This window comes from Danio aesculapii, chromosome 14 (genome assembly GCF_903798145.1).
Source record: "Danio aesculapii chromosome 14, fDanAes4.1, whole genome shotgun sequence".
Taxonomy (NCBI): domain Eukaryota; kingdom Metazoa; phylum Chordata; class Actinopteri; order Cypriniformes; family Danionidae; genus Danio; species Danio aesculapii.
This window is the reverse complement of record NC_079448.1, coordinates 50,458,947-50,473,081: the sequence shown is the minus strand read 5'-3', so window position 1 is coordinate 50,473,081 and position 14,135 is coordinate 50,458,947. Positions and strand designations below refer to the sequence as shown.

Genomic DNA, 14,135 nt, shown 5'->3' with positions numbered 1-14,135 from the left:
GCACTTGCAGTCAATATACTTCACCCGCAGCTGTTTTTCAGTCATTTATAACCCTCATGTCCATGTCCATGTCAGAGCTACAATTTACCAATGTTTTCATCGGTCTTTTGGAGAAAGATTGCGTATAATGTTGTGAATATACAGCCTGATCTCAGGAGAAAACGTAAGTATTTTACGTTTTGTCAGTTTAGTGGCTAAATCGTACAAATTCGTACAAGTTCAGTCGTATGAAATTGTATGATTTTAAAAAGGAGGCGTGGCACCTAACCCCACCCCTAAACCCAACCATCATTGGGGGATGAGCAAATCGTACTAAATTGTACGAATTAGATCGTACGAATTTATACGAATTAGCCACTAAATCAAAAAGTTATGAATTGCTGTGAGATTGTGTTGGAATATACCCCTGTAATGCATTCTGCAGTCCTTTTTTGTCTGGCTTTCTCAGATTTCTCACCTGTTCGCCAAAAATGCCTAATTATATCCCTGGGAATGTCTGACATCGGCGCATACATATTGTAATAGATGGTGCCAGGCACGAAAGCTTGACAGGCGTAACAACAGTAACTAAGGAGGATGGGGCTTGGCGAAGGGTCAATTATACCAAATGAAATTTGCATTAATAATAAAATTTGCTTTTTTTTGCTTTTTTTGGTCAAATTCAGTTTTAATGTTTCCAGTTTAATGTCTCCAGTTTTTTTTTTTGGTCTGTTTTTTCAGTCTTATCAGGTAAGTAATTAAAAAATTTACTTTGTGAGTTGCTCTTTTTAAGAGATTGTCGCAGTTGTTGTAGCTATTAAATCATATTAACAGGAGCAGAAATTAACTGATTCAGATTCAATCTGAAGCATCTGAAAACATGCAATAGGCTACCATTAAATGTGTGAATTCTACACAGTTCGCTACCTTAAAGGCCTCCACAGACTATTCAAATAAAATGGTCTATTGTTGCGCAAACGTGTGAGCCTTTTAGTGACTTTTTCACATGCAACATTATGTATTGTAGATAGACCAATAATGACAATATACCGTTTACAAACTACAGCACCGGCAGTATTTTGGAGCCATAGTATCTCGATACTACCATAGTATAGGTAAACCGTGCAACCCAAATCTCTACAGTCTATAAAGATTAATTAAATTTTTTAATAAGCAATGGAAGAATAACATTATGTAAGGATACATTCTGTTTATTTTTATTTACAGTTGAAGCCAGAATTATTAACCTCCCTATATTTTTTTCTCTAATTCATATATTTTTCCCCAAAACACGTTTTTAAACATAATGGTTTTAATAACTCATTACTAATAACTCTTTTATTTTTGCCATGATGACAGTAAATAATATTTGACTAGATATTTTTCAAGATACTAGTATTCAGACTAGATATTGTCCTCTGGTCTAGAGGCACCAAACAGGTGGTGCTTATAGAACTAATAATACCCTGGGAGGAAAGAAGGGAAGAGGCCCATGAAAGCAAGTTCAAGAAATATCAAGGTCGCATACTTGAGAGCCAGGAGAATGGATGAAGAGCCTGATATTTACCAGAAGAGGTTGGTTGTAGGAGGTTTGCGGGGCAGTCACTCTGAAGAGCCCTTGGACTGCTGGGAATTGTAGGAATGGCCAGGAAATGGTTGGTAGGAAAGGTCACTGAAGAGGTGGAAACAACATCTCACTGGATTTGGCTACAAAGGGAGGTTCGGTGGAAGAGCCAACCTTTTGAAAGACAAACCACATCATAGAGTTGGGAGGTGGTCAGCAGGAGTAGATGCAGGATGCTGGATCTACTGTCGAGCCCTCCTGAGGTGTCATGGGCTTAAATGGGTGAAACACCAAGAAAAGGGCGATGCCCATCTGATGACCAGCTGTAACTCATATAGAATGTATCCCTCACTGGTGCTGAAGGAAGAAAGGAGGGGGAAATTATGCCACCTGCCCCATAATATTTTGCATATTCAGCTTAAAGTGACATTTAAGACATAAATTGTTTATTTGGGTTAATTAGGCAAGTGAGGGTAATTAGGCAAGTCATTGTGTAACAGTGGGTTGTTCTGTAGACAATCGAAAATATATTGCTTAAGGTGGCTAATAATATTGACCTTAAAATTGTTTAAAAATTTTAAAAACTGCTTTTATTCTAGCTGAAATAAAAGAAATAAGACTTTTAGCAGAAGAAAAAATATTATAGGAAATACTGTTTGAAACTCCTTGCTTTGTTAAACGTAATTTGGGAAATCTTTGAAAAACAAAAAATATTCACAGGAGAGTGAATAATTTTGACTTTAAACGTGACTTGACACACGATTCTAACAATATTTAGTCTGATAAAATGCTATCTTTAGTTATTATTTTCTGTTCTTTGATTGTCATTGTATTTCTCTCTGCATGTGCACAAATCTTCTCTCCTCTGCCGTCTTGTGTTCAGGCATTCAGATGACGCGTTACGGCTGTCGTAAGACTGCAGAGATGCGGATGGTTCACCGCAGGTTCTGTGAGAAGCTCAAGCAGCCGCCGCCAATGTTCAGAGACTGTTACCTGAGAGAGTGTGCGCAGCCCATGTGAGTCCGTCTCGGCTTTTCATTCACATTTACACTTTTGGGGAACATGAACTGCTTAATTATTATTAGTGCTGCGTTTGTTTTGCCATAATTTGCCTTGTACTGTGTGTATTTACTATGTATATATATATAAATGCACACAGGCATGCATATATTTGAGAAAATGTTTATTTAAAAAATATATATGTGTATATGCTCCGGTTTCCCCCAACAGTCCAAAGACATGCACTATAGGTGAATTGAATAAACTAAATTAGCTTTAGTGTAAGTGTGTGAATGAGTGTGTATGGGTGTTTCCCAGTACTGGGTTGCAGCTGAAAGGGCACCCGGCGTGTAAAACATGTGCCGGATAAGTTGGCGGTTCATTCCGCTGTGGTGACCCCTGATGAATAAAGGGCCTAAGCCAAAGGAAAATTAATGAATGAATATGTGTACTATATAATACTAATTATATATAAATTTGTGTGTGTGTGTGTGTATATATATATATATGAAGAGTTCACATGCAAAAACCTCTAAGTGGCGTCTGAAATTTCCATCGAAAATGAATATTTTTCTCAGCATCCTTAGTTTATGTTGAGTTATTTCACTTTTAAGACCATAAAAAGAGCGTATTCTATGCCATAAAAGTGATATTACTGAATGTACAAACAGGAGGCTGATAAAAATATAATTTTTTAGAGGAAAATTTCAGATGGCATTTAGATTTATACATTATATCAAAAAAACTTTTATTATTTTGGATGTGATGTTATTAATCTTTGCTTAGCACTAATGAGTTATTATATTCTTGACATAAAATGTAAAATGTTTGGACTTTTCTATTCTAAATTTTAAAATAACTTTAGTTGCAAATTTTTTTAACTAGTTTCCACTTAAATATTTATCATTTCACTAAAATAACTAATGGTAAAACTACAATAATCATCAATTAAATATATATAGACAAAAAACTAATAAAAATCGCACACAAACAAATATAAAAGTATAAATATATATTAAAAAAAAAAAAACTTGAGAAGCTCAAGCAGCCACCGCCAATGTTACCTGAGAGTGTGCACAGCCCATGTGAGTCCGTCTCGGCTTTTCATTCACATTTACACATTTAGCCAACATAAATTGCTTAATTATTATTAGTGTTGGGCAAAAATGAATCATTAATTTCCATCCAAAATAAAAGTTTGTTTTTCACAAGGAAATTATGTATCATATATATTATATATCATTATATATTTATATGACTATGCAAGGGGATAGATTCACTTTTGATATTGGTGGGGACCTAATTTGACACCAACCATCCATTGTAAAATTGAAATGTAACTTCAAATTTAAAATGTAAAGTTAAAGGAATGTCTGACAAATGTCTGACACAAATTTGTGCATGATCACTTACCACTGCATCTGAACACATATTTGCAGGTACAATATTGCCATTTAAACACTTTAAGCTAAATGATGACTTTACATGTCCATGTTCTTTTCCTTCTCTGAGCGTGCAAAGAGAAACGCACATGTTCAATTTTGCACTTTAAAAAAATTAATAAATAAATGCAAATACAATTAACAATAAAAACAACATTAAATCAAGCATGTCTTATGGTGCAAAAGTAAATTTACATGATTTTACTTTGAAAAGGAATGAATGCAGACTTTTGGAAAGGGGGAGGCATATTACACAATAGCCATTTTATCTCGATTGTTGTTTTTCATAATCGTCGTGGAGGCCAAAATCGAAAAACATTTTTAAAATTCATTGCACATCCATGGTTACTATTATGGTGGACTTGTAGCGAACTTGACTTCAAGTGACTGACACTTTTCTTTGAAATGTAGCTGCTTATGTCCGTGTCCGAGTCTTGCACAGTAAGCATGACTGGAAAAATTCCACAAAGCATTATTTTATTTTGGAGATGATTAAATTATTGGTGGGGACATTTTAAAAATCTGTGGATATTGGTGGGGACACGTTCCCTTTGTCCAAGCTAATTCTACACCCTTGTGACTATGAATAGTTCAAAAAGTATTCTATTTGCAGTTTTCCTGCAGCTACAGTTATGCTCCAGCAGATGTCGCTGTCTCACTGCTGCATAACGGTTGTTGCTAGAAGGGATACAGCTGCGACCAGAATTTATTAAATTACCCATTAATTGTATTTTAATAACGTTTACCTCAACCCTAGACCCAACCATTTTAGTAATGTAAAAACAAATATTATAGCGAAAATGTTTTATATTATTTATTAAATTACCTTTAAATTGTATTTTATTAATGTCTACCCCTACCCCAACCATCACAGTAATGTAAAAACAGTAATTATATGAAATGTACTATATTTTTTATTACATTACCTATTAATTGTATTTTAATAACAATTACCCCCACCCCAACCTTCACATTAATGTCAAAGCAGTAATTAGAATGAATATTATTTATATTATTTATTAAATTAACCATTCAATTGTATTTTAATAATGTTTACACCCACCCAACCCTAAACCCAACCCTCACAGTAATGTAAAAACAGTAATTATAATCAAAATTATTTATATTATTTATTAAATTACCTAATAATTATATTTTATTAACGTCAATCCCTATCCCAACCCTCATAGTAATTTAAAAACAGTAATTATAATGAAAGTTATTCATATTATTTATTAAATTACCCTTTTAATTGTATTATAGCACGATTTAATTGTGGGTAGCACGATCGCCTCACAGCAAGAAGGTCACTGGTTCGAGCCTCGGCTGGTTCAGTTGGCATTTCTGTGTGAAGAATTGTTGTACAGTGTCACAAATATGAGCAATATCACACAAGTAGCAGTGCGATATGGCTGTATATCAGCCACAGGCCGAGTGCCTTAGCATCCCACCAGTGCTAATATACAGCCATATCGCACTGCTTTCTGATTGCGACGGCACAATCGTGTATATAAACAGAGATACCAGAGATATAGAGAGATATCTTCTTACAGTGTTACAGTCAACAGTATTTCTCTGTTGCTATCGAGATATCACAATAATTAACCCCGAAAAAGCAGCACAATCACTACCAGACTGCTGTTGTGTTTGCGATAATGAGGTTGTGTTCGGATATCTAAATAATACTGTTATTGAGGTCTCTGAATAACACTGTTGAGAACCGGGATAGGAAAGAAACTGTATTAAAATAGGCACTGTCCTTATAAATAAACTACATAGTTGCAATCTATACAAAAGAGAGAGATGACTTAGAATATCACTTACCAGTTTAATAATGATTTGATCAGATGTAGTTAGAAAACAGGCAGTTTTAATTTTCAAACCAAGGGCTTATTATGGAGTCCTGGCGCCATCTTGTGGATAGACAACGTCAACCGTCTTAGGTTAATGGACGCCAACGCGCTGTCTCTCAGAAATTATAAATATTTAGAAATGGGCACTATCCTTATAAATAAACTGTATAATTGCAATCTAAACAACTACATTCTCAGCTAAAAAAGCCTCAAAAGTACATGATGTTGTCCATTAGCTGCAATATTTGTCAAACTGTAGTGAGTTAGTTGATCTGCTGTCACTCTGTGGGCGGAGTAATGTGAAGAGGCTGTAGGAGTGCTGTTATTGCGGAATTTCACACTGCTGTCAGCCAATCAGATTCGAGAACCAGACAGAACTGTTGTATAACATGCTATATTGATGTATCCACAGCTGTATCTTTTCTAGACTTTACCCTGCTCACTCATGACTCTTCATCAACTGTTTTCTGTGTTGCTGATTGTGTTTAGATGGGTGGTTGGAGAGTGGGGTGAATGCAGTAAATCTTGTGGTAAAACAGGCACTCAGACTCGCTCTGTGCGCTGCGTTCAGCCTCTGGGAGACGATAAAGTCAAGTCAATCCGCAGCCGATACTGCAATGACGAGCGTCCAGAGTCCCGCAGAGACTGCAACCGCAACCTGTGTCCTGCAGAGTGGAAGCTTGGCCCATGGTCACAGGTACAGACAAGATATTCTGAAGTAGTTCTTGTGTCCTCCTGTATATTGCTCTCCCTAATTTGTGTTTAATGGAATGAAGATTTTTCAACACATTTCTAAACATGATAGTTTTAATAAATCATTTCTAATAACTGATTTAGTATTGGTATAGATTACAGGTGGCAAACTCAGTTCCTGGAGGGCCGCAGCTCTGCACAGTTTAGCTTAAACCCTAATATAACACACCTGATCTAACTAACTGAGTCCTTCAGGCTTGGTTCCGTAGTCACACTGCACATTTCACCCCATAGACTTACATTCATATGCAAGCGAATGTGTCCGACCAAAAACGCAAGCTCATGCGACAAGTTTCGCAGTTCGCTGCATTGTAAAGTTCAAGCCTGGTGAACTCTGACCTGCGAAATCGCATCACGTGACTGCGTGAGACCAATCAGAAAAAAAAACATGACTTCTCTGTACAGAAATATAAAATGTGGAGCAATCGCTCGCTTTTTAAAAAATGTCTAATCATCTTGTTTAATCCCGCCCCTTGTGTGTATGTGTATGTGTATGTGTATGTGTATGTGTGCGTGTGTGTGTGTTGCAGTGCTCGGTGTCGTGTGGGAATGGGACGCAGGAGAGACAAGTTCTCTGTCACACTCGTGATAACACAATTGGACTCTGTCTGGACTCCAAACCCGCTGCTTTAAGAGCCTGCAGAATGGATCCCTGCCCAAGTGCGTATTCACACTGAAACATTCAAGAAACATCCAGTAGCGAGTCTTAAATCAGTGCAAATTAAATGTATTAAAATGAATCAAATTCAAAATAAATCAACCCATTTTACTTTAAATTGCCATATCAGACTAAGCATCCAGTATAAGACTATTTAAAAGTGAGCATAATCTTCCAGAATGGAGCCAGATGGCTTGTGGGAGGGTTAAAAATAATGCTGAATTCCATTAAACCTAGAAAGCGGTTCCTGGAAGTCAGTCTTACAACTGAAAAACATATGCCACATTTCTGAGATGTGGGTGTTTATAGCTGTTTACAGTTTGCTGTAAGTTTCTGTAGGTACACTGCTGTTTAATACTTTGAGCATGGTAATTTTTTAATGATTTTGAATAGAAATATGCTATGAAAGTGGTCATATTGTGAAATGTTAGTACAAGTTAAAATAACATTTTATGTAAGTTTTAAAATGGCAATAAAATATGAACTTATCTATAATGCAAAGCTGAATTTTTAGCATTAGTACTCAATGACTCAATGAATGAAATCATTCTAATATGCAGATGTATTTAATAGCAAAGCACTAATATAAATAATAATACACTGATATAAATAATATAGGAATGCACTAATATAAGTAACATAGAAATGGGCTAATGTAAATTAAATTTTACATTAACTTTTATTCAGCCATCAAGTTTTTTTGACTGGAAATGACACAGGCTTCTCCCAAAAGATAAAAAGACGATGTACAAAAGGCATCATTGTGGAAAAATATGTATATTTCTCAGATTTTATTCACATTTGAACAAAAAGTGGCATGTTCAGGATTATTCATACCCTTTGCAAATGGTTACAGTCCATGGGAAAATCCAAAGCCCAGTAATATAATATAAATAGCAATGCACTAATATAAATAATAATGCACTAACATAAATAACAATGCACTAACATAAATAACAATGCACTAATATAAATACTAATGCACTAATATAAATAATAATGCACTAATTTAAATATTAATGCACTAACATAAATAATAATGCACTAATATAAATAATAATGCACTTATATAAATAATAATGCACTAACATAAATAACAATGCATTAATATAAATACTAATGCACTAATATAAATAATAATGCACTTATATAAATAATAATGCACTAATATTAATATTAATGCACTAACATGAATAATAATGCACTAATATAAATAATAATGCACTAATATAAATAATAATATAATGATATAAAGAATAATATAATGATATAAATAATAATGCACTAATATAAATAATAATGCACTAATATAAATAATAATGCACTAATATTAATATTAATGCACTAACATAAATAATAATGCACTAATATAAATAACAATGCACTAATATAAATAATAATGCACTAATATAAATAATAATGCACTAATATAAATAATAATGCACTAATATAAATATTAATGCACTAATTTAAATAATAATGCACTAAAAATAAATAATAATGCACTAATTTATATAATAATGCACTAAAATAAATAATAATGCACTAATATAAATAACAATGCACTAATATAAATAATAATGCACTAATTTAAATAATAATGCACTAATATAAATAATAATGCACTAATTTAAATAATATTGCACTAATATAAATAATAATGCACTAATTTATATAATAATGCACTAATATAAATAATAATGCACTAATATTAATATCAATGCACTAACATAAATAACAATGCATTAATATAAATAATAATGCACTAATATAAATAATAATGCACTAATATAAATAATAATGCACTAATATAAATAATAATGCACTAATATTAATATTAATGCACTAACATAAATAATAATGCACTAATATAAATAATAATGCACTAATATAAATAATAATATAATGATATAAATAATAATGCACTAATATAAATAATAATGCACTAATATAAATAATAATGCACTAATATAAATAATAATGCACTAATATTAATATTAATGCACTAACATAAATAATAATGCACTAATATAAATAACAATGCACTAATATAAATAATAATGCACTAATATAAATAATAATGCACTAATATAAATAATAATGCACTAATATAAATAATAATGCACTAATATAAATAATAATGCACTAATTTAAATAATAATGCACTAATATAAATAATAATGCACTAATATAAATAACAATGCACTAATATAAATAATATTGCACTAATATAAATAATAATGCACTAATATAAATAATAATGCTGTAATATAAATAAGGAATGCACTAATATAAATAATAATGCACTAATATAAATAATAATGCACTAATATAAATAACAATGCACTAATATAAATAATATTGCACTAATATAAATAATAATGCACTGATTTAAATAATAATGCACTAATATAAATAATAATGCACTAATATAAATAATAATGCACTAATATAAATAATAATGCACTAATATAAATAATAATGCACTAATTTAAATAATAATGCACTAATATAAATAATAATGCACTAATATAAATAATAATGCTGTAATATAAATAATAATGCACTAATATAAATAATAATGCACTAATATAAATAATAATGCACTAATATAAATAATAATGCACTAATATAAATAATAATGCACTAATATAAATAATAATGCACTAATATAAATAATAATGCACTAATATAAATAATAATGCACTAATTTAAATAATAATGCACTAATATAAATAATAATGCACTAATATAAATAATAATGCACTAATATAAATAATAATGCACTAATTTAAATAATAGTGCACTAATATAAATAATAATCCACTAATCAAAATAATATTGCACTAATATAAATAATAATGCACTAATATAAATAATAATGCACTAATGTAAATAATAATGCACTAATATAAATAACATAGGAATGCACTGATATAAATAATATTGCACTAATATAAATATGAATGCACTAATATAAATAACATAGGAATGCACTAATGTAAATAATATTGCACTAATATAAATAATAATGCACTAATATAAATAAGAAATGCACTAATATAAATAATAATGCACTAACATAAATAACAATGCACTAATATAAATAACAATGCACTAATATAAATAATAATGCACTAATATAAATAATAATGCACTAATATAAATAATAATGCACTAATATAAATAATAATGCACTAATATTAATATTAATGCACTAACATAAATAATAATGCACTAATATAAATAACAATGCACTAATATAAATAATAATGCACTAATATAAATAATAATGCACTAATATAAATAATAATGCACTAATATGAATATTAATGCACTAACATAAATAATAATGCACTAATATAAATAACAATGCACTAATATAAATAATATTGCACTAATATAAATAATAATGCACTAATATTAATATTAATGCACTAAAATAAATAATAATGCACTAATATAAATAACAATGCACTAACATAAATAATAATGCACTAATATAAATAATGCACTAATATAAATAACAATGCACTAATATAAATAACAATGCACTAATATAAATAATAATGCACTAATATAAATAACAATTCACTAACATAAATAATAATGCACTAATATAAATAATGCACTAATATAAATAAGAATGCACTAATATAAATAATATTGCACTAATATAAATTATAATGCACTAATATAAATAATAATGCACTAATATAAATAATAATGCACTAATATAAATAATAATGCACTAATATAAATAATAATGCCCTAATATAAAAAACATAGGAATGCACTGATAAAATGAATATATGAATACACTGATACAAATAATAATGCACTAATATAAACAATAATGCACTAATATAAATAATAATGCACTAATATAAACAATAATGCACTAATATAAATAATAACGCACTAATATAAACAATAATGCACTAATATAAATAATAATGCACTAATATAAATAATAATGCACTAATATAAATAATAATGCACTAATATTAATATTAATGCACTAACATAAATAATAATGCACTAATATAAATAACAATGCACTAATATAAATAATAATGCACTAATATAAATAATAATGCACTAATATTAATATTAATGCACTAAAATAAATAATAATGCACTAATATAAATAATAATGCACTAATATAAATAATAATGCACTAATATTAATATTAATGCACTAAAATAAATAATAATGCACTAATATAAATAATAATGCACTAATATTAATATTAATGCACTAAAATAAATAATAATGCACTAATATAAATAACAATGCACTAATATAAATAATAATGCACTAATATAAATAATAATGCACTAATATAAATAATAATGCACTAATATAAATAATAATGCACTAATATTAATATTAATGCACTAACATAAATAATAATGCACTAATATAAATAACAATGCACTAATATAAATAATAATGCACTAATATAAATAATAATGCACTAATATAAATAATAATGCACTAATATGAATATTAATGCACTAACATAAATAATAATGCACTAATATAAATAACAATGCACTAATATAAATAATATTGCACTAATATAAATAATAATGCACTAATATTAATATTAATGCACTAAAATAAATAATAATGCACTAATATAAATAACAATGCACTAACATAAATAATAATGCACTAATATAAATAATGCACTAATATAAATAACAATGCACTAATATAAATAACAATGCACTAATATAAATAATAATGCACTAATATAAATAACAATTCACTAACATAAATAATAATGCACTAATATAAATAATGCACTAATATAAATAAGAATGCACTAATATAAATAATATTGCACTAATATAAATTATAATGCACTAATATAAATAATAATGCACTAATATAAATAATAATGCACTAATATAAATAATAATGCACTAATATAAATAATAATGCCCTAATATAAAAAACATAGGAATGCACTGATAAAATGAATATATGAATACACTGATACAAATAATAATGCACTAATATAAACAATAATGCACTAATATAAATAATAATGCACTAATATAAACAATAATGCACTAATATAAATAATAACGCACTAATATAAACAATAATGCACTAATATAAATAATAATGCACTAATATAAATAATAATGCACTAATATAAATAATAATGCACTAATATTAATATTAATGCACTAACATAAATAATAATGCACTAATATAAATAACAATGCACTAATATAAATAATAATGCACTAATATAAATAATAATGCACTAATATTAATATTAATGCACTAAAATAAATAATAATGCACTAATATAAATAATAATGCACTAATATAAATAATAATGCACTAATATTAATATTAATGCACTAAAATAAATAATAATGCACTAATATAAATAATAATGCACTAATATTAATATTAATGCACTAAAATAAATAATAATGCACTAATATAAATAATAATGCACTAATATAAATAATAATGCACTTATATAAATAATATTGCACTAATATAAATAACAATGCACTAATATAAATAATAATGCACTAACATAAATAACAATGCACTAATATAAATAAGAATGCACTAATATAAATAATAATGCCCTAATATAAAAAAACATAGGAATGCACTGATAAAATGAATATATGAATACACTGATACAAATAATAATGCACTAATATTAATATTAATGCACTAATATAAATAATAATGCACTAATATAAACAATAATGCACTAAAATAAATAATAATGCACTTATATAAATAATAATATATTGATATAAATAACATTGCTCTAATATAAACAATAATGCACTAAAATAAATAATAATGCACTTATATAAATAATAATATATTGATATAAATAATATTGCACCTATATAAATCATAATGCACTAATATAAATAATAATGCACTTATATAAATAATAATGCACTAATATAAATAATAATGCACTAATATAATAATAATGCACTAATATAAATAATAATGCACTAATATTAATATTAATGCACTAATATAAATAATAATCCACTAATATAAATAATAATGCACTAATATAAATAATAATGCACTAATATAAATAATAATGCACTAATATAAATAATAATGCACTAATATTAATATTAATGCACTAATATAAATAATAATCCACTAATATAAATAATAATGCACTAATATAAATAATATTGCACTAATATAAATAATAATGCACTAATATAAATAATAATCCACTAATATAAATAATATTGCACTAATATAAATAATAATGCACTAATATAAATAATAATCCACTAATATAAATAATAATGCACTTATATAAATAATAATGCACTAATATAAATAATAATGCACTAATATAAATAACAATGCACTTATATAAATAATAATGCACTTATATAAATAATATTGCACTAATATAAATAATAATGCACTAATTTATATAATAATGCACTAATATAAATAATATTGCACTAATATAAATAATAATGCACTAATTTATATAATAATGCACTAATATAAATAATAATGCACTTATATAAATAATAATGCACTTATATAAATAATATTGCACTAATATAAATAATAATGCACTAATATAAATAATAATGCACTAATATAAATAATAATCCACTAATATAAATAATATTGCACTAATATAAATAATAGTGCACTAATATAAATAATAATGCACTAATATTAATATTAATGCACTAATATAAATAATAATCCACTAATATAAATAATAATGCACTAATATAAATAATAATGCACTAATATAAATAATAATCCACTAATATAAATAATATTGCACTAATATAAATAATAATGCACTAATATAAATAATAATGCACTTATATAAATA

General features: G+C 27.6%; 1 protein-coding gene across 1 annotated transcript in view; it reads left to right on the top strand.

The window, feature by feature from the left end:
* LOC130240216 (A disintegrin and metalloproteinase with thrombospondin motifs 2-like) overlaps positions 1-14,135 on the top strand; it is a 371,942-nt gene that overhangs the window by 342,019 nt on the left and 15,788 nt on the right. Inside the window, exons 18-20 of the mRNA XM_056471639.1 lie at positions 2,427-2,559; positions 6,327-6,534; positions 7,121-7,250. Coding sequence (XP_056327614.1) covers positions 2,427-2,559; positions 6,327-6,534; positions 7,121-7,250 — 471 coding nt within the window. The remainder of the gene's footprint in view (positions 1-2,426; positions 2,560-6,326; positions 6,535-7,120; positions 7,251-14,135) is intronic.